Raw genomic sequence first — 21,587 nt, 5'->3', positions numbered from 1 at the left:
AGGCAGAGTCATAAATCCTGCTTTGGAAATTCCTGCCTTGCTCAATCTGAAATGGCTGAATAATCACAGGTGGACACAGAACTCTGCAAAGAGCTAAGAAACTTGTCAGAAGAGCACTTCTGCTCCTCCATCCTGATATCATAAGCCAAACATATGACTTAACAGATGATACAGATAACATGCTGTAGTTTTAATATAACTGGGAAAGAAATAGTGAGAAGTTTCCTGCTTTTATTAATCACCCATTGCAGTTTCTGAATAGTTAACGCTAGAGATAATACCGGCATGACATTCTGAACCTTCTGCTCCCAACAAGGGCTGCCAAAAGTAAATAATTTTTTTAAAGTTACATTTCAATCAAATGTATTTTATTGCTTAAAAGATTGATAAAATTAAATATCACTTTAAAAAACCTGATTTAAAAATGAAATATCATTTTACATAAGAAAATTAAATTTACTATGAAAAGTCTATGCTCAACTTTTTCTAAGTTACATGAGTACATTTCATTTTACATATAAAAAGGCTATACTCAACTTTTTCCAAGTTAAAACAATACATACAATCAAAACAGTTTTTTCTATGTATGAATGAGTTAGGGGCAAAAATAGCTAATATCTGAGGTCAAATATTATAAATATGATGATGTAGCTACAAATTATAATTTTTATTTGGAAACAATGAGCATTACCAACAAACAGCATGGGCATTTAATGTCCATTTAACATTCTGCCCAGTGACTATCATCTCTTGCTTTTTGAAGGTTCCAGGCACTTAGTCTTCAAAGTAAGCGATCCTGCTTAGTGTCCTTTAATGTATAAAGAGAGGCAAACAGAAATGCTGAACTTCACAACTGTTCCATTGTCTCAAAGGGATAAAAAGTTCTGTTGTCAGCAGGCAAGAAGCCACCCCAGTCAGCTGTTCCAGGGTGCAGAGAAGGTCATCCGGGAAACCTGTGTCTTTAAAAAAGAACACACCACTACCACAACAACCGACTAGTGGCAATTCTGAATGGCTTTGGGTTGCAGCTCAGGGGGAGGCCAGACTCGGCCTCAGTGCTTGACTGGCCTACCCCACAGCCGCCCACGGGATCCCCATGAGAGGACACAGAAGCCAAAAGGGTAAGTGTGGCCTGTCAGCCATCTTTAAAAGCAGCTAGAAGGGGACCAAGGAGAATGGCACACGGCTACCTTCCGCAGGGTGTAAGAGAGGGAGCTGACAGGAGGAGGAAGAACTAGGTGTTGATAAACCCCTCCCCTACTAATCCTTAGGCCAGTATGTGACATCAGGATAGCGTTGCCAACATCCAGGTACTACAAAATTATCAGCACATATGACCAAAAACAAGTGCTTTTCAATATAGTTATATTCTGTAGGCATATAACATACAAACTTGCAATCTACAATTGCTCATGCTTATGCACAATTAGCAAACATACAATGTTTGGCAAACATGAAATTCAATATTCCATCAAAACAGATATTGCACCATTTGATTTTGTCTGTAGCAGTCACAATGACAATGGAATCCAAGGTTTAAACAGAGATGGACTTCCGGTATTGTCCCATTTCTCTTTGCTGCTTCATCAATCTTGGAAATTCATTATGCCAGTTGAATAGGTGCTCTTTCTATGAGATATATAGATATTTACAGTGATGCCATTCCCCAACATCCAGGTACTAGCTGGAGATCTGCTGCTATTACGACTGACCTCCAGCCGATAGACATCAGTTCCCCTTGAGAAAATGGCCACAGGAGTCGGACTCTATAGCACTGAAGTCCCCTCCCAGAAAGCCAAAAAATGAGAAAGTACAGGTGCCAAAAGAGAGAAACAACTTCTGTTCTCAGTGCTAAAGGTGGTATCTTTACAGGACCTCTACCAAACTGTGAACACGCTGCCCTACAATCATGACAAAGATGGAAAGGTACATATATTTAGTTTGTCAGTAGCTTTGCTATTAGCATTTTATGAGGGGAGGAAAATAAACCAATTATGACTGGAAGGAATTATGTGGTTCTGTTTCTCTTTTCCTTTGAATGTCTAATTTTTTCCTAACATCATGCCTTAACAGCACTCAACAAGATTCTTTGTTACTGACTCATTCAAAAGGTCAAGCAATACTTCAAATAATTGCTAGTCACAAATGACACTGACAAACAGGAGGACGCATCAGCCGGCAAGGAGATTAGTTAGCACTGCTCTTGAAACACAGTATGGAGGAGGGGGCGAATTCTAAGATCAGGCGACCCTGGGCTTCACCTGCTCACTTGAGCAATGAAGACACATTTGTTTTACTCAGCTTATTACTTGCTCTACATAACACCTCTGGCACACACTATTTCCCAAATCCTACCTGAAGCATAAAGTAACTTCCATGACAAGCAAATCTCTTAGCAAAAGAGGACCCAGATGCTAGGACTCCCTGAAGGGAGGGGCCGTGGCTCAGTGGTAGAGCATCTGCTTGGCATGCAGAAGGTCCCAGGTTCAATTCCCGGCATCGCCAGTTAAAGGGACTAGGCAAGTAGGGGATGGGAAAGACCTCTGCCTGAGACCCTGGAGAGCCGCTGCTGGTCTGAGTAGACAATACTGACTTTGATGGACTAAGGCTCTGGTTCAGTATAAGGCAGCTTTGTGTGTTCATGTATGTTAAAGACTTGCATAGGATAGCTGGAATACATATGCATGAAAGCTTCCCTCTTCACACACTTGGAACTTTTCTAAGGTTGGGAAAGGACTTACAAAGGCAGTCAGGAGCATATCTGTTCTTATGAAAAGAAGCTGAACTTACCAGCATGAAACAAAATTCCAAAAGTTTCATATTTTCTGCTTTATTGGTGAACTTCCCCTTCCAAATTTTAGCACAAGTTATCAGAATAGAGAAAGCTTTCAAAAGCTTCTTAAGCTTGCTTGCTCTTAGTTAAAAACATGCACACAGTATTGGCTGGAAAACACATCTTGATATGTACAGTTTGGCCATCTTCTTTTACATGAACAAGATTACTAATGTTTTTTGTTTTGTTTTTGGAAAGTACAAAGCAGGGGCTTTGTAATAAAATTTCTGTACAGCTCACAAGCCATAGAAGGCTTAAGCAAACTCATTAGGCAAGTATGTTCAGAATTATTAATTTAAGCAATGTAGCCATATATAGTCACCAAGGCCAGATACTGGCTGCAGAGTATGCTGAATTACTGCCAGTTGTTGCTTTGGACTGGAAAATATGAGGGGGGGATCCCTAACTAGCTGCCAAATAATTCCTCTGCCTTTCCCGTGACAAAAATACAGGAAAAGGGTTTTTTTTTGGCTGCAGCCATTCAAGATCTAGGAGAATAATACAGCTCTATAGTAAAATTTAGATCCTAGATGAAAGTTAATTCAGATTGTGCTGCATGATGAAAAACACAAGCCAGCCATAATGAAAGTGTGATACATCTTGAACAGTTTTTGTTAACTATAGGGAACATGTTAACTATAGCATGCCTTCAGGTTGCCTTGGAAAGTCCACTGAAAATCATTTGCCAGTGCTAATCCCCTTTACTTTGCAATCATGCTTAATTCACTGTGTGGATCTTGACTATTACATTGAAAACTTTTCCTCCCCTCTCCCAGCCTTTGGGAATGTGAAGAATATAACAGCTCTAGTCTGTGTGGCAAATATTCCAAACACTGTTTCCACCTAGATTTCCACAGGCGCAAGGAGATGAGTGATTCTCACCAATCCCCTTCTGTGGGTAGGGTTGCCAGCTCCAGGTTGGGAAATGCCTGGAGATCTGGGGGTGGAGCCTGAGGAAGGTGGGGTTTGGGGAGGGGAGGGACTTTGGGGTATAATGCCATAGAGTCCATCTTCCAAAGCGGCCATTTTCTCCAGGTGAACTGACCTCTGTCACCTGGAGATCTGTTGTAATAGCAGGACCTCTCCAGCCACTACCTGGAGATTGACAGCCCTATGTGAGGGAGATCTCCAATTCTGTCCCCCAAGTAACCAATCCTATGCAGTATTGATAGGATTATTCTTGTAATAGAGTCCCACGAATTTCTGAGAATATTATGGCCTTAACAGCCTTTTTATTATTTCCAGCGAAAAATACCCTGTTGTCAAAGCCTTCAAAATACATTTCTATTTTTTTCCTGATTCTTAAGGAAATAATGGAAAAACTCAGCTACTGGTGATGTATCCAGATCATAGAACCATAGAGTCGGAAGGTACCACCAGAGTCATCTAGTCCAACCCCCTGCACAATGCAGAAATTCACAACTACCTCCCCCACACTCTCCCAGCGACCCCTACTCCATGCCCAGAAGATGGCCAAGATGCCCTCCCTCTCATGATCTGCCTAGTGTGTCTATTTTAATTGGAACAATGAACTCAGTTTGAATTGCCTTTTGCACTAGGGAACAACTTCCAAATGTGGTATCTGATCTCTGAAGGTGTTCAATCATTTATAGGATTTGGAAGTTACATGAAAACAAACACACAAAAATAAAAATTCCATAGAACCAACTAAACGGGCAAAACTGGCATGTGGGTGGCAAACAAACCTGAACAGATCCAGCCTTGGAGAAGAAAGAAGAGGGGTTTTTTTATATGCTGACTTTCTCTACCACTTAAAATAGAATTAAACTGGCTTACAATCACCTTCCCTGCCCCGCCCCACAACAGATACCCTGTGTGGTAGGTGGGGCTGAGAGAGCTCTAAGAGAGCTGTGCCTAGCCCAAGGTCACTCAGCTGGCTTCATAGGTAGGAGTGGGGAAACCAACCCGGTTCACCAGATTTGCGTCCGCCACTCATGTGGAGGAGTGGGAATCAAACCCAGTTCTACAGACTATTGACCACCGCTCTTACCCACTACCCCATGCTATAGACTGTACAGAGGAATGAACATATGGGGACTGTATTTTGTCTCATAAAGCTGCTGGAGATTAACGTTTGGAACCCTTTGCTGTAACTGGATTTGGCTTAAATTGTTTATACAGCAGGCTCCATAGCTCACTAGTGAGATCTAACATTCTGTGAGGCTCTTTCTCCAAACATGTAAACAGAATGATATGCAGACCAAACTACAATCTTGCACTTGAAAAAAAGAGTTCCAGCTACAAACAGGTTGGAAGGTTTGCATCTGGCACTTATTAGCACAAAGTTAGTGTTTATAACCACTAGGATTAGCATGCATGATAGTCCCAACTGTAGCACTGACTATGAGGATGTTTCTTGAGAGTGGATTCAAAATGTGTGCATTAAATTCAAGCTGCAAATTCAAAAGATTCTGAAAAGCAAACGTACATCTAGCAGGAAAACATCAATCCATACCTAATGTCTTTTTTTCTGTGAGATGGTGGGTTTTTTTTCTGCTTCTTGCAAGAAGACTAAAGGTTTAAATATACCAAATTTACATACGTTCCACGTCAAAACAGGAAATCAAAGTTACCGCTTTGTTTTTATTGGGACAAAAATAAACGGGATGTGGAAGATTCTTGCATCAGTGAGGAAACAGGTTTCTGACCATAAAACAAGATAGCAAGTACAGTCCAAGAACACACTTGTTTTTATTGACCACATCCAATCAAAATTTTCTAATGAAGAAGGAATTTTTTGATCACATCTTCAACATTTCCTTAACAAGTATTATTTCAACTGAAACATTTGTCAGCATTCCCCCACAAAACAACTTATTTCCCCATTGACTATAGCAGTAAAGTGGGTGGAATAACAACTCCTAAATGTAACCATCCACATCCATTAACAGCTTAGCCAACCAATCAAGAAACAGTTAAAGTAAATTTGGTAAGACCATTTCATCTTTTGGGGAAAAAAACTTTAGATGGTAGCTAGTTTTGTTTTGCTCAGGAATATGTTTGGATGCCCTACAATCAGACCTATTTATGGGATTCAAAATGAGTACAGTACGAATCAAATTTAAACTGCTTGGATGGCCCAGGCTAACCTGATCTCGTCAGATCTCAGAAGCTAAGCAGGGTCGGCCCTGGTTAGTATTTGGATGGGAGACCACCAAGGAATACCAGGGTTACTGTGCAGAGGAAGGCACTGGCAAACCACCTCTGTTAGTCTCTTGCCATGAAACCCCCCCCAAAAGGGGTCGCCATAAGTCGGCTGCGACTTGAAGGCACTTTACACACACACACACACACATTAAAATACTGGTAGAAAACCTAAGTATAATAAATAGACAGGTGGATTTGCTAACTGAAGATGTAAAGTTTCTGGAAATTCTGAAGCCATAGCATTAGCATTATTTTCCTCCTCCCTCATCCCCCTGGAAAAAAATAAAAACACCAGAAATTTTGGAGGAAACTGGAACATATGCAATCCTTTCTTATTATGCCTAAATATGTTTTATATCATGTTTAAAGATTTATAACTTAGCACATAGGAAGTTTTACTTATGAAATTTAAAAGATAGTCATTTTCCACAATAAAAGTTGCAAATAAAGCCAATACTAAAGACAGAGGAAGAGAGAGCAACCATTGTAAATCTCTGCAACCCTACTGCTACTCATAGTACAAGAATTTTTGTTTTTGCCATTTAAGTGGCAGAAAAAAATAAGCTGTAAATAGAAAATACTTTTTTTAGTACAGACGTTTTAAGAGCCAGCATGGTATAGTGCTGTGTTGGCGAACCTAAGGCACTCGTGCCCGACTTGGCATGCCGAGCCCTCTCTGCCGGCACGCAGGGGTAAGTGGCTCGCTGCCGTTGCGTGAGAGGGCCAGGCGCACAGCAGCAACGTCCGCCCCCTCCCGAGCCTCCCGTCCTGCACTTCCAGGGTTCCAAAAGGCCTCCCGGGTCAGCGTCTGGGCCCCTCCCTCTCTCAGCTGAGCTTTGGCTGCAGCTCAGCTGTTCGTCGGCTCCCACTCCGCTCTCCGGCTCAGCCCCGCCCATCTCTACCTCGGATGGGGGAGGCTGTAGCCTAGCGCCGACAACAAGGAAGAGAAGTGGGGGTGGAGAAAAGAAGAGGACGGGTGGGAGAGGGGAGGACCAACTTGCTTGTCTTGCTGCGAAGGAGTTGGGCGCCGGGCAAGTTCCCCTCCCCTCCCCCCCTTCCGCTGCCCTGCTCCCGCTGGCAGACTAACCCGCGGCGGCATCCACTTCCCCACCGCCCTTTCGCTTCCTTCCCAGCCCCTGCCCGTAGGAATGCTGTGCTGCACCCCTCGCGGGGCAGCTGGTGGGAAGGAGGCTGCAGTGCAGGCCGGCTCCCCTCTGGAGCGGGCGAGGGCCTTACGAGGGCAGCAGCAGGGAGCCCGCCCCAAGCGAGGAGCAAGAATGGGCACTGCCCTTCTGCAGGCCCCCACCTGCTGTGGGTGGCCCCCGCGCTCCCCCCTCCACGGCCCTGGGAAGGACAGAAGGGGCAAGCGGAGCAGCTGCCTGCGGGGCGGGCGCCAGCTGCGTTTCCCATGGCCGGGCTTTTGTGCCTGGCCAGCCCCCGCTGCTTAGGCCCGCTTCTGAGCCCAGAGCTGTGGCCTGTGGGTGGCGCCCCAAGGAGCCTTCCGGAGGCGCGGGGGGGGGCTGCCTTCACAAAGTCGGCAGCCAGGAGCCCCTCTGCGAGCGGACGGCCGTGTGGCCCCCGCGACAAACTGGAAGGGGTCTCCGAGGGCCATGGGGTCTGGCCAGGCAAAAAATAATAGCAATTCATGACTATTAGTTAGAATGGATACTAGTCATGCTGCATACCTATTCTCTCCAGTATCAGAAGAGCATGCCTATTATATTGGGTGCTGTGGAACACAGGCAGGATGGTGCTGCTGCGGTGGGTCTTGTTTGTGGCTTCTTGGAGGCACCTGGTTGGCCACTGTGTGAACAGACTGCTGGACTTGATGGGCCTTGGTCTGTTCCAGCAGGGCCTTTCTTATGTTCTTATCCACATGTGCCAAGAAAAGGCAAATCAACGAGCGGCACCTTTCTGTCTGCGCCGGTTTGCCGTTTCATCCATCAAGCCTGTCCTCGAGTCCCCGAATCCACCAGCCTTGCCCCCCCACCCCCAGCCTGGAGCTTCAGTAAGCGGTTTCCAGGCTTGGGGGGGGGGGTTGCTTGGCCTGGAAGGGACTCTCTGCCCGCCTCCCCTTCGCTGCATCCCGCGGCCTCCTGTCTTGCCTTGCCTGGCACCGCGTGCAGAGGGCTCACCTGGTCACACTCAGCGCCTGGGAATGGGCAAAGGCGGCAAAACTGCCCCGCCGGGAAACTGCCGCCAGGGTGGCAGTGCTGGTGCCCTCTGCTCCTGGAGAGAATGCATGGGGGGCACATTCTTGCTGGGCGCATGAGTTGTTTTTTCTAAACTAAAACCTCAGTATTCAGGTTAAATTGCTGCATTGGCACTCGGCGATAAATAAGTGGGTTTTGGGTTGCAGTTTGGGCACTCGGTCTCTAAAAGGTTCGCCATCACTGGTATAGTGGTTAAGTGCGGTGATTTGGAGTGGTGGACTCTGATCTGGAAAACTAGGTTTAATTCCCCACTCCTCCACATGAGTGGCAGAGGCTAATCTGGTGAACTGGATTTGTTTCCCCACTCTTACACACGAAGCCAGCTGTGTGACCTTGGGCTAGTCATAGTTCTATTAACAGCTCTCTCAGCCCCACCTACCTCACAGGGTGTCTTGTGGAAGGTGGAAGGGAAGGTGATCGTTAGCCGGTTTGATTCTCTCTTAAGTGGTAGAGAAAAGTCGGCATATAAAAACCAACTTTTCGTCTTCTTCATAAACAGTCATAACAGTACTAGCAGCATATGGATACTGAATTAGATTTCATAAGTACACTGTATCTTCAAATCATGAGAAATAAGACAAGCAAGTCCTGCTATGGCCCTTCCTCTGTTTAAGTGCTGGAACAGAGAAAGAAGTCAGGAAATTCAATAGATTTACAATGCAATCCCATGCAGAGTTACTCCAGTCTAAGCCCACTGAAATGAACAGGCTTAGAGTGGAATAACTCTCTTTAGGATTGTACTGTTAGTGTACTATGCTGGAAAAGAGTATCATAAAGTTTAGTTGGAAAAGAGTATCATAAAGTTTAGTTGATTAGAGAATTTCCTAGCCCATCCTACAATGTTCCATGTCATAATCTTTATTGCTGTTCTTGAACAATGTCACTGGCCCAACATTTCTAGTTTTATTTCCCAGAACACAAACATTAGATTACCTAACAGGAGGGCCCAAAGAGACAACTGGGGGTTTATTGGAGGTTTCCATATGTCCATGGCCAAGTGTGATATCCTCTAAAAGCCTCACAGTCTTCCAGTCTGAACCTGAGGGTTGTTGAGGAGGCTCTATAGGTAGACTTGGAGGCAGACGCCCTGAGGAGGCCAGTCCATTTGATCTCAGAGTACGCTGAGATCTGGGGAGATGCTGGTCAAAGAGGACTAGATATGGCCTCCACTCTCTTGGCTTTGATTATTGTTAATCTATCTTTTAGCAGACTGAGTTTAGCAAGCATGTGTCGCTGCTGTAAAAGAGGAAGAGCTTGATATGATATGAATCTAAGAGATTGTCCTCAAAATAATCTGTTTACAAGAACAAGGGGATTTGGTTTAGCAGGACTTCATAAATAAAGTTTTCAATATTATAATTAATAACTGTGGACAAAATTAGCACATCTGAACAATAACTATAAGTGTGACAATATGCTATATATCTGCAGTATACAAAGGATTTGTCACTAACACTGTAAATTAATTTGTATATAAATTTTTATTGTCCTCATGCAGAGCAAGGAAAGTCTCGTCTTAAAGAATTTCACTCATTCCAAAGGGTTTCCCCAAATTGAGAAAGAAATCCTCAAAAATGGAACAGATAGGGTTTTTTTTCAGACTTCTCTCAGGCCTACACAGCTGTACCAAAAAGAATTTAAATTCTTTTACTTGGCTTCATTGAGGAACAGTTTTTCCAACCACACTTATTTGAGGAACTATCATTATCACAACGGAACTATTACTTCTCATGTTGGAATAATCCAGTGTTCTGAAACCTACCACTCTTTAAAAAACACCACTTCAGAGTAGTGCTAGAGGCGGCTTACTATTAAGCAACATCACAATATAAAAGCAAGCCTTTGGACATAAACAGCATAACCACTATTCATAGAATAGAAGTAGACCATTAAAAAGGTGGTAAAAAAACCCCTAATTTAATGCCTGGGTAAAAAGATGTGTTTCAGCCTGGTGCTTCAAAGAAAGTAAAGCACCACCAGGCGAGCCTCAAAGTGCACCTCATGAAGTTGCCAATGGCAGCTCTCAATTTGTTTCAGGCTGTGAGTCACTCTAATCACTCCCTACCCCCTACCTTCTCTAGGTCTTCATAAGTAACCCAATAGGCATGCTCAATTCAATCAAGAGTTACTCATAGATCTCAACATTCTTGAATCAGAAACTTTGTTTTTCAAAGAGCTTTGTGGCTTGTACCCTTTTTTTAGCCTAATCAAGTCCCAGCAAAATAAGATAAGGACTCGGCTCGTTCACTCTAAGTGAGGTCTTTGTCTATGGAAGAAGATGTCGTTTCCTTCTGTTCATCTTTTCCTTACTCTGAGGATAAGCCGTAAAGCTATTTAGGGTACTTAATGACCAACAGAACCACTTTCGTAAGGCCTAGAGACCAGCACTTAATTTGCGTGTGCTTGGGCTGAGCTTTAGTTCCAGCTCAAATAAAAGGAGATTCAGAAGAGATGAGAAATATGGGTGTTCAGCTACAGATCACTGCAGTTTTATTGTAGCTCCATACCAGCTTGGTCAAAGAGTTTTGACACAGCATCTGTGACAGGGAACCAGCAATGAAGGGGTCCAGTGCAGCAATGAATATAATTTTTCTGTTTCTTTATGTTCCTGTAAAGTTAGCATTAAGGTAAAAAGTAACATCCTTAAATATTATTTCCCCTACCATTTCAGCTTGCCTTTGTTTAGTTTTGTAATCAGAACTGGGCTTTTAGCAGATGTTTAAGGTCAGTTCCTCCCCAAAGTGTTTTAAAAATTCTTGTATGTATCCGTAGGCAGCCTAGTTTTTGTAGGTTAGTAAAAGCTGAAGTACTGCAGTCAAAGCTCTGCTCATGACCTGAGTTTGATCCCGATGGAAGTCGGTTTCAGGTAGCCGGCTCAACGTTGACTCAGCCTTCCATCCTTACGAGGTTGTTAAAATGAGTAACCAATCTTGCTGGAGGTAAAGTGTAGATGACTGGGGAAAGCAATGGCAAACCACCCCGTAAACACTGTCTGCCTAGTAAACATCATGATGTGACATCACCCCGTGGGTCAATAATGACCCGGTGCTAGCACAGGGGACTATCTTTGGGTTTAATTTCTGTGAGTTTATTTACAAGGAAGATTAATCTCTAACTACCCCACCCAAACTGCTAATCGCAAGGCAGTTTATTGTGCATTTCAAAAATGTAAAAGAGACAAAAAGTGGCTGATAACAGGGCTTTATCGTATTTGAGTTTATCCAAAAATCTAAAAGAGGCAAAAAGTAGCTGGTAACAGGGCTGTATAATATTTGAGTTTATTCCAAACTAAATGTGACACTCTGGTTCACTAGTCAAGCCCACAAGTTATTCAAGTGTCACAACTACCATGATACTCAGGAAAAACTAATTTTCTCCTGCCTAAGTTTTCTCCACTCAGTATAGTTTGTTCTAGCTAATAAAGGATGAATTCAAAATTTTAGTTTTCTTTCAAAGTGACCTTTTCGCTGCGGCCGCCCCTTCGGAGCTGAGTGCTGCGCGGCCGCCGCTCTGGCTGCTAGAGAGATCTCTGCACCTCCGCCCTGTTGAAACAACGAGGGCCGGGTCTTGATCACTCTCGGACAAAAGGTCTGAGTCCGAATCCCTCCTGCCGTCCGCCATCTTGCCCGAAGGGCGAAGTGGAAACGGGAAGAGACGGGGGGGGGAGAGATTGGGAAGTCTGAGGGAAAAGGGGACGCAACCGCGTCCAAGATCAGCAGGAGGGGGGGGGAGGAAAAAACAGGGAGTCCTTACGGTAGGAAAGAACAGATAAGGAAAAAACACACAGGGTAAAGATTTCCTCTCAAAGACGGAGCTCAAACTACTCGCTGCCACCCTATACAAGGCAGGACGGAAACTGGGTTACCCGCCCAGGGAGACAGGAAGCTGAAGAAAAAATATTTGGTCCTGCCTCCCTGGGCACGTGATGGTAATACCCACAAATCAAGATGCCCTTCCACCCAGAACTGAGAATATCCTTTATCAAGGATCCCAAACTCAGTATAAAGAAGAAAAAAAGATCAGTTCTGCTTAACTCTACAGAAACAGGGTTTCTGCAGATCTCTAAATATTCTGGGGCGAGGAAGCAGAGAACACAGAGAATGAAACAACAGATGCATGGAGATGGGGAATAGGATCACAAGCAGCAGAAGAAGGTGACCGAATTCACAGAAGTCCTGCCTAAGGCTTTGTTTGTTCTGAGCCTTACAACAGCACCGTGCTCATACATTCAACTTTTCAACAACCCTGAGGGCTTGACACTTCCTTTACTGAAATAACGTGAAAGCCAATATTCCCATGAAGGTTGTACAAGACTGCACAGCAGATGTGCAGACATGGAAAGAAGACAAAGCATTCCGTTGAATGCACGAATGAATTATGTTGCGTTAGGTTTTATTTGCCATGAATTAATTACTACAATCTGAATAGTCTGCAATTACACCTCTATCTACTCCTGTTTTAGGAAGCACAGGATTTTGCAACTTTTTAACATTTAAAATCTCAGCATACTTTTTATCCAGTAGATAAACCCAGTGTCATTAATCTATGGTTTCTATGTATCAACCTGGTCTGTATTGTTTTGATTACAGAATGTATGCATTTGCAGAGTAGGAAAGAAGATGACCATAATGGAAAGAAGATGACCATAATGGGAAGATTTAAAGTTGTACAGTTTTGAGCATTCATTTATTTACTGTATTTATAGCCCATCTTTCTCTAAGAAAGTCAAGACAATCAATATGATGAGACAGCCAATAATCAATGTACTAAAATTGCAGAAATCTGAATAAACACAGCATATTAGACATGCTACCTAGTTCAGATACAATGCAGAAAAAATGCTATTATATCAGTAGAAAATAAGGCAGCAACAACAGGATCACAAGGGCAGCAAACAAATAATACATCCTGAACACAGTGGAATAAAGTGCCTACCTGAACCATTCGATTAAAGTTTTTTTTAGGACATTTATAGTCTGCCTTTCTCACAGGGACTCAAAGTGGTTTACTCATAGTGACTCAGTTCATAGTACATAGTATAGCCCTTTTACCTTATCATATAGAACTTCAATATCATTAAATGCATGACTTGTTCCATAGTGAAGTGCTCTGGATCAAGACCCAGCAAATGTGGGCTCCTACGACACACCTGGATCCTCGTCTCTGTTCCAGAGGCAAGAGGGTATATGGAGAGAGGGAATGTTCCCATTGCTTTGAGAGTTGCTAGCAACTCACTTTGGGGGATTGGTAGCTGAGGCCTGGTCCATGCTGCTCCTCCTCAAACAGACCTTAGAAACTAGTTGTTACTAGTTACTATCATGTAGAATTCTGGTCAGTAAAATAAAAATGTCCTAAGAATGCTGACCGCTGTTACCAAAAGGTTCTGATTCTGCATTCCAAGACTTCATTATAGGTTCACTAAAATAAAGCAGCAACACCCCGTAAGAGGGAGAATGAAAAATCACAAGTTTTTTTAACTTACTGGCTTCCTAAGGAAAAACAGAGAGAGTGCTCCAATTAAGGGCATGTCTCCAAGAAGCGGTTCCATTATAACTCTCATTGTACCATGAATCTAATAAAAAAGAAAATAAATTAATCGGTCAACAAAAAGGTTAGTAGGAATTAGGGATACAGTCTAAGCAACATACTATTGATTGCACAAATCTGTTAATATACCTATATCAGATACTTACAATTGTGTTAATCTGGGGTCCCCAACCTTTTTGAGCCTGCGGGCACATTAGGAAATTCTGACACAGCATGCTGGCTGCAGCCACAAAATGATTGCCGCAGCTTAATTTCAGTAACACAGTGCAGATCCTTGTGCTGTACTGGCAGCTGCTGCCAAAACAACATTTTTTAAAAAAATCTGCAGAGCCAATCAAATCTCCAATAATCAATCCGAAGCCTTGCTGGGCAAAAGCCCTCTCTGGCCCCACCCACTTCCTAAAAACACTCGGCGGGGGCCAGAAAAGATGTCAGTGGGTGCCACGTTAGGGATCCCTGTGTTAGGGTAAGTGGATCAAAACAACTGCTAACGTTTCACTTCCTGTTTAGGGGGAGTTTGTTTTTTAAACAGATTTTCATAAAATTAAAAGGAGTGATATGGCTTGTCCAAAAGAATTAAAATTTACCTGTATGCTCTTCACACCAGCTCTGCAGAAGTACCTCTTGATTTCCAAGTCAATTTCGCAATTACCAACAAAACTGGAAAGCATACACAGATTTATCATGACCAGAATTATACTGATAACATTGACAACCGCTAAGTCTATTCATCTTTTTTTCTTCTAGAATACATCAGCCCTAGACTCCGGCCAAATGTTGGTAGCCAAAGCCTTGTACAGGAACGGTTGTCGGGTAACTTCAGCAGCAGCACCCCAAAGTGGATTTTAAGCTCAACTGCAAAAGAACTCTAACTTGACAGAGGAAATGTGTTGGAGAGGACACTGCTGGATCATCCTTGACACGAGCTAGATCTATAAATTACCTCACTAAATCACAATCCCAGCACTATTCATATGCTGGTCTACGACCGTAACAATAAACTAAACTAAAACAACCCCGGCACATTTTGCTGTAATACCTTTTTACCCTAATGCACTTTATTTCTCTCCTGTGGTAAATGATACACATTAACCATCTTAAGAGTGTTGTTATGAGCACCTGTGCTTATTCGCAGAAACGTACGCCACAATCAATCCATTAGTCTTTCAGGTTGCCCTGAGGCTTATTTTGGTTCTGCCACAATAGATTAACATAGCTACCCTACTAGAATTTGTGCCTTGGGGTTTTTTTTCTTCCCAAAGAATAAATTTTCCTGCATGCTATTAGAAACACTAACAGTAAAATTTTACGGCACTTTCCTTAAAATACGCACATATTTGGTCTCGTATTTGCTGTAAACATTTGCAACACCAACAGGCCTAATGGGAGTCGACAGAGAACAAGTAGGGAAAAGGCTAGCTAGTTCTATCATACAGTGCGTTAATGACATTGCTGTCCTTCAGCCCATATTACTTGGCTTATGTCTTTGCACAACAGGCCCCAGCTTACATGAAACATGATCTTGTATCTGGACAACAAGTTAAGCAGAACACTTTATCCGGCCGAGTGCATAATGGCTGTGAACTATTTAAGGCTAAATTAATCAGCAGATCCATAACATGAAAGACATGTCACATATTATGCATTTTTCAACATTTTCACAATACTCAAAAATAAACTAGCTGTAATAACCCTCATGCATAAGTAAACACATATATTACCTGATCTGAAGATCCAAAATGATCTGCCTTTTATCCACATTCTCAGTGTACACTTTAACACCATTAATCCTAAGGGGCTAAAGGAACAGGATTTCCATTATAATAGCTTAACATTTCTATCAAGATTACGCTTAAATGCAAAGCTCATCCCTTACTTAAGTGTAAAATTCAGCTTGACATGGATACAGATTCAGAAACAGTGGCTTACAGAATGCGCTACTCATGCTGGATGTGTCACTATGAATTAATTCCACCCATTCCAAGAGGCAGATTGTATAAGCAATGACAGACATTAGCAGTATGTCAAAACAGTTTATTTTTGTCCTACAGACTATATATCAGGATACAATATTGTTTCATTAATTCACTTGGTCTCCTACGGTAAAAACAGTATCCAAACAGGGGTGTGGAGAGCAGGAGGAGAAAAGGAGTTGGCATTTATATGTTGATTTCCCCTACCTTTTAAGGAGAATCAAACCGGCTTACAATCTCCTTCCCTTCCTCCCCCCACAATAGGCACCTTGTGAGGCAGGTGAGGCTAAGAAAAATGTTACTGTCCCAAGGTCACCCAGCAGGCTGCTTGTGGAGGAGTGGGGAATCGAACCCGGTTCTCCAGATTAGAGTCCACCGTTCTTAACCACTACACCACACTGGCTCGCTACTACCCACACTGCCATGAATATCCCTAAGAGGACGCAAGTGCAATAAATGAACAAATAAGCATGCCACAGGTACATGTGGACTGGCAGGATGTGCAACATTTCTGCAGACTTCTTTGCAGCATCACAGTAAGAGTAAACTATTGTGTTTTTACCAGCTTTTGAGATTCACCGAGGGGGGGAGGGAGAAATCATTTTAAAACACAGGGACTCAACTCAAATAATCGTCAAGGGAGGTAGAAACGATCCTTGCACTCTACATTCATTTTCTGATAAAATGAAACTTTGTTACAGATCTGTAGAAGGCTGCACCCTAGGCCAGAAGTGAAACTGAACACAGGGGCTTGATCTCAACCCTGGCTTCAGGGTTGGCAGTGTGTGTTGTGCCTGGAGTGGGGACCAGCCCATAGTGGGAGGGAAGAAGGACAACACAGACACACCATGCTGGGATAAAACAGGCCACAACCTTACTGATTACAGGTCCCTCAGGTCCTGGTGCAGCATAGGCTGGGGACAATGGGTGCAGCTGACCACTCCAACTGCTGTCAGCACCTTCCCCAACACACCTGTTGGGGTAATTGAGGGCAGAGGGCTGGTATTAGGGCTGGAAGTGGTAGAAACCACTATTCCTAGCCATGACCATCCTCCTGGGGCTGGGGCCAATGCATCAGCCCTGAGGTCAGCTGTCCTTCGCCCCACCCCCCCAGAGCCCCTTAAGGGGATCCCCTTTTTGGTCATGCAGGGAGCCCACCCTGTACAACCTGTACTATGTTCCTCAGTAATGCCTAAACCCCAGCATGGAGTAGTGGTTAAGAGCGGTGGTTTGGAGTGGTGGAGTCTAATCTGGAGATTCCCCACTCCTCCACATGAGCAGCAGGCGCTAATCTGGTAAACCGGGTTGGTTTCCCCACTCCTACACATGAAGCCAGCTGGATGACCTTGGGCTAGTCACAGCTCACTCAGCCCCACCTACCTCACAGGTTGTCTGTTGTGGGGAGAGGAAGGGAAGGAAATTGTAAGCCATTTTGATTCTTCCTTAAGTGGTAGAGAAAAGTCAGCATATAAAAACCAACTCTTCTTCTTCAGTAGATGCATTCCCCCCCTTCTCTCTGTCCAATCCCACTTACCCACTGCCCTTCTTCCAAGCTATTTTTGTCCAAAAGCTTACTGCACTGTCAGTCACTGTTAACCCAAGAACTAATATTTGAACTACAATCTTTGCGGCAGGACATCCACTGCTGCCGGCCACTGAGTCAATAAATATCTGAGTTGAGTAATCAAACAGTATCTGTTGTGAGCAGAATTGCTTTAGAGCTTTATGAATGTATGTACTGAGCAATTTTTTTTGCAAACCAAATTGCAATATTTGTTTAATGTACATGGAGAGTACAAGCACCAATTTTAAAATCTTAAATAATCTTGTAACATGAGCAGTTTACTTTCTGCAATCTTTTTACTTCTGTTTTTTCATCACCATAGCAACAATAGTAATCAAGCAACTGATCAACCACTAGCAAGACAGGAAGGGAAACAGCATGCAGAAAACACGTAGAAAACATGTGTGCCAAAGCACAGAAGATTGCAGGTAACTGCACTGTATAAAAGTTCAATATTTTGCCATATTGTTACTATCAGTACAGCAAACACGATCTAAATATTTATCTCAGAGCATACCACTACATCAGCTAAACTGCAATCATTGTAAAAATTCAAAAGCAAAAATATATTTTAATAAAAGTTCTACACAATTGGAATTGCTTTGTTTCAACCAACAAATTTTAGCTTTTTAATCATTTCGGGGACAGGCTTTGCCACAGCATAATCACCCATTAAGCAGAAGAACTTAAGTTAAAGCAGTTAGATTCTAGACCTGTATCACCTCAGAGACCAACAAGATTTTCATGGTATAAGCTTTCAAGAGTCAGAGCTCTCTTCTGCAACCTACTTGGTTCCCATAATCAGCCATGTCAGAACTGCGGGCACATTTAAGCAAATAAAGGGTGCTCTATTCATGTAAGAATCCAAATGCACCGAGATTATGTACAGTTTATTCTAGCCGAAACTTACCTGATTACCTATATCAATTTTTGTGAAACTGAAGGTGCTCAGATGGCTGTTTGCTCCTCTCACCGCTGGTTCTATTGTTTCACGGAAAAGTTTCTCAATAAACTGGCAAATGAAAGGCCACATGTGTTTCACGGTCTGAGAAAGGAAAAAGGTGTTGTATGCATTCAACTGTGTGCAATATGATCACACAAACTGAACCAGTTCACAAGACAACTTCTTAAATTTCTGGACAATCGGTCACTGAGATCACCTTTTCAGATCCTAGCAATTTCATAAAACTGCTCTTGCGGTAATTCATCCCCAGGGCTCCATGTGTCTAACTGCATTAACATACACTTTTTATGAACTAAAATCTATTTTTGAACATGAAAGATTGCACGCCAATACAGGTAAGGAAGCGGACTTCTTTTGGCGTCTGCAATAAACAGATAAAATTAAGGCTTAGGCTAGTGGTAAGCAACCCCCTGGCATTCACTGGAACACCAAACCATTTCAAGCAACCAAGGTGAGCCCTTGACCAAGGTCACCCAGGTAGCTTCCATCACAGAGTGGTGATTCAAGCTCGAACCTCCCAGATCCTAGGCTGCAGCTCTAACCACTACACCACAACGGCTTTTGTGGGGTGGCTGCTATTGAACAGGAGCAAGCAGTTAGTCCTGGGTAAGTCATCCAAGTTGTGTGGTATCAGGTCACCTGGTGGTTACTGCCAGGCCTAGCCTCAACAAGTCCTCTCTCAAAGGCCAAAAATGTCCTGGAAATGGCCCTGGTCCCTGCCCTTTACTGAAAGAAACCAAGGCTTGAAGGCTGGCAATACTGTTGTGGCTGTCTAGCAACCCCCAAAATGGCCAATGGCACTCATTTCTTAAAGCTACAGGAACTGCTTCTATTATTTGGGGGGTTAACCTCCACTTTAAAAAAAAAAGATTTCTGGTTTTTCTGCAAGCCTGGGACGTTTTCATGTTTGTAGAAACATCTAACATCTGTTCATGCCTCCAATCTGTAGCGTTGTATCCACAGATTTGGCCATGTTGAGAATTTAGATATTGATGGTAAGCAGGTTGAGAAGATGACTGGTCATCTACTCCATATTCTGTACATTTGTTAATGACCCTTCAAATCCCACAAAGATACTCTGAGCTTCCAGAAGAAAGAGTAGAGTGTGTGTGGCAAACTAAAGAAGCTGGCCAAAAGATAATAGGCTAAATGTGAACAGACAATATAAATTTTATTCTGAAACACGGAGTCATCTTACCTTATTCAACCATTCTGCTCTCTCTGTGTCTGGAAAGTGAACCTAACAAAAAAAAAGTAGCAAATAATTAGTCAAAAAATCTTTCATATAAAAGGTAATAATGATAGGGGAATACAAACTAATTAAGTTCCAAGATACTCAATTGCTGCAAACAAATTAGTTACCAAAGCCTGAAAAGTTATGATACTGCATGCATACCCATAAACAATATATCCTGAAGGCAATTCCCACTATTGAATAACCAATCCTGGGAGCATCAATCTAATGTTAAGTATTTAAGCCCAGCAGTCACTGGCAACCAAGATCAGGTTAATTCATGCCATTATATTTTCTATTACTATGAATGGGTGTGAAGGATGGACACTGAAGAAAGCTGATAGGAAGAAAGTAGATTCCTTTGAAATGTGGTGTTGGAGGAAAGTGTTACAAATACTGTGGACTGCCAAAAAAGAAAAAAAAATCAGTGGGTTATAGATCAAATCAAGCCTGAACTGACCCTAGAAGCTAAACTGACTAAGCTGAAGCTATCATATTTTGGTCACCGGAAAAGACAGTCATGCTAGGAAAGGTTGAGGGCAGCAGGAAAAGAGGAAGACCCAACAAGAGATGCATTGACTCTATAAAGGAAGCCAGAGCCCTCAATTTGCAAGATCTGAGCAAGTCTGTCAAGATAGGACATTTTAGAGGACTTTGATTCATAGGGTCACCATAACTCGGAAGCGACTTGATGGCACTTAACACACACACAGTCATAAATAACTAAGGAGAATGAACTTTTCTCCAGTATGTACTTAACTGGTGAACCCTAAAGACCAAATTCTGTTGTATCTATTTTTTGAAGTCCTGAAAACTATGAATTTGCAATAAAAGTATTGTTAGATAAACAAATAACTGTCGACCAGAATGCACACAGTTACTGCTAGAAAAGAAAGGGATTTTTCAATAGGGCGTACATAACAGTGGGGCACTGTCAAGCATAGCAAACACATTCACAACATTACGACTTTAGTTATCTTTACCCTCTGGGCAATTCTGAATGAATGAATTTCACATGAGCTTTAGAAATACACCATGCAAATGTGTTCCCAAGAAGGGCACATCTGGTAACACTATTAAGTTAGGAGAAATGAAAGAAAAGATTAGTTGCCCTTATCAGAAGCTGCGAAGTCCAAGAAGAATCTTAATTTCTCCAATAGTGAAATCTCTCTGAGGAACTCATACACTCCTGCTGCCAGGCTGTAATATAAATAAGGGGTCCAATGGAGAGACACGTCTTTAATAAGCTTAAATTAATACGTTCTCTACCATAAAGAGTCTCAAAGCAGCTTACAATTGCCTTCCCTTCCTCTCCCCATAACAGGCACCTTGTGAGGCAGGTGGGGCTGAGAGAGTTCTGAGCGAACTGTGACTAGTCCAAGGTCACCCAGCAGGCTTCATATGGAGGAGTGGGGAATCAAACCTAGTTCTCCAGAGTCCGCCACTCTTAACCACTATACCACCCTGGCTCTCTAGCAATGGGGACTACCCCTCTAAAAGGTGATGTCTGATCAGGTTCACTTACCAACTCATGGTTCACTTACTAACTCATATCAAGAGACCAGGAATGGAATTTCTTAACAGTGATGTAAAAGGTTAGATCAGCACTGGGGATCCCTTTGAATCAGGGTTTGCTGGCCAACTTTGCTAACAATCTTATTTAAATTGGTGATGCTGATTCAGTACAGAAAAAAAATAGCTGGCGGAGCCATGCATGGTTCCTGTAATAGCATACAGAATTTTATTTCATCTCAAACCCAATACGGCCTCAACTAAAAGGGCTATTTGTTCCTGATTGTTTTCATTCTTAATGAGCTTAAGTACATGAGAACTATCAATAATGTATACTGGATGCATTTAAGTACTAGAATGTGATCTTTTATTTATACCGAGTTCAAACGCATGGGGCAGCCAAGTCTAACGCACACATTAAAAGACAGCCAGATTCACACATACACTCTTAAGGGTTATTTACAATCTTTTTTTAAAAAAAAAAAATGTGTCAGTTCCCACCTACTCTCGCTTCTAAACCAAAAACCAGATTTAATCCTGATCAGAAAATGCTGAGAATTTTATTTCAGCATGATGCAT

General features: G+C 42.7%; 1 protein-coding gene across 1 annotated transcript in view; it reads right to left on the bottom strand.

Annotated features, from left to right (window-relative positions):
- The window catches only part of ESYT2 (extended synaptotagmin 2), a 79,451-nt gene that overhangs the window by 40,085 nt on the left and 17,779 nt on the right, over positions 1 to 21,587 (bottom strand). Inside the window, exons 2-6 of the mRNA XM_056857315.1 lie at positions 19,461 to 19,502; positions 18,209 to 18,343; positions 15,483 to 15,559; positions 14,349 to 14,421; positions 13,697 to 13,786 (exon numbers count right to left, since the gene is read on the bottom strand). Coding sequence (XP_056713293.1) covers positions 13,697 to 13,786; positions 14,349 to 14,421; positions 15,483 to 15,559; positions 18,209 to 18,343; positions 19,461 to 19,502 — 417 coding nt within the window. The remainder of the gene's footprint in view (positions 1 to 13,696; positions 13,787 to 14,348; positions 14,422 to 15,482; positions 15,560 to 18,208; positions 18,344 to 19,460; positions 19,503 to 21,587) is intronic.

Source organism: Euleptes europaea, chromosome 11 (assembly GCF_029931775.1).
Source record: "Euleptes europaea isolate rEulEur1 chromosome 11, rEulEur1.hap1, whole genome shotgun sequence".
Lineage (NCBI taxonomy): Eukaryota > Metazoa > Chordata > Lepidosauria > Squamata > Sphaerodactylidae > Euleptes > Euleptes europaea.
Note: the sequence above shows the minus strand (reverse complement) of the source record. Positions and strands in the feature narration are given on the sequence as shown.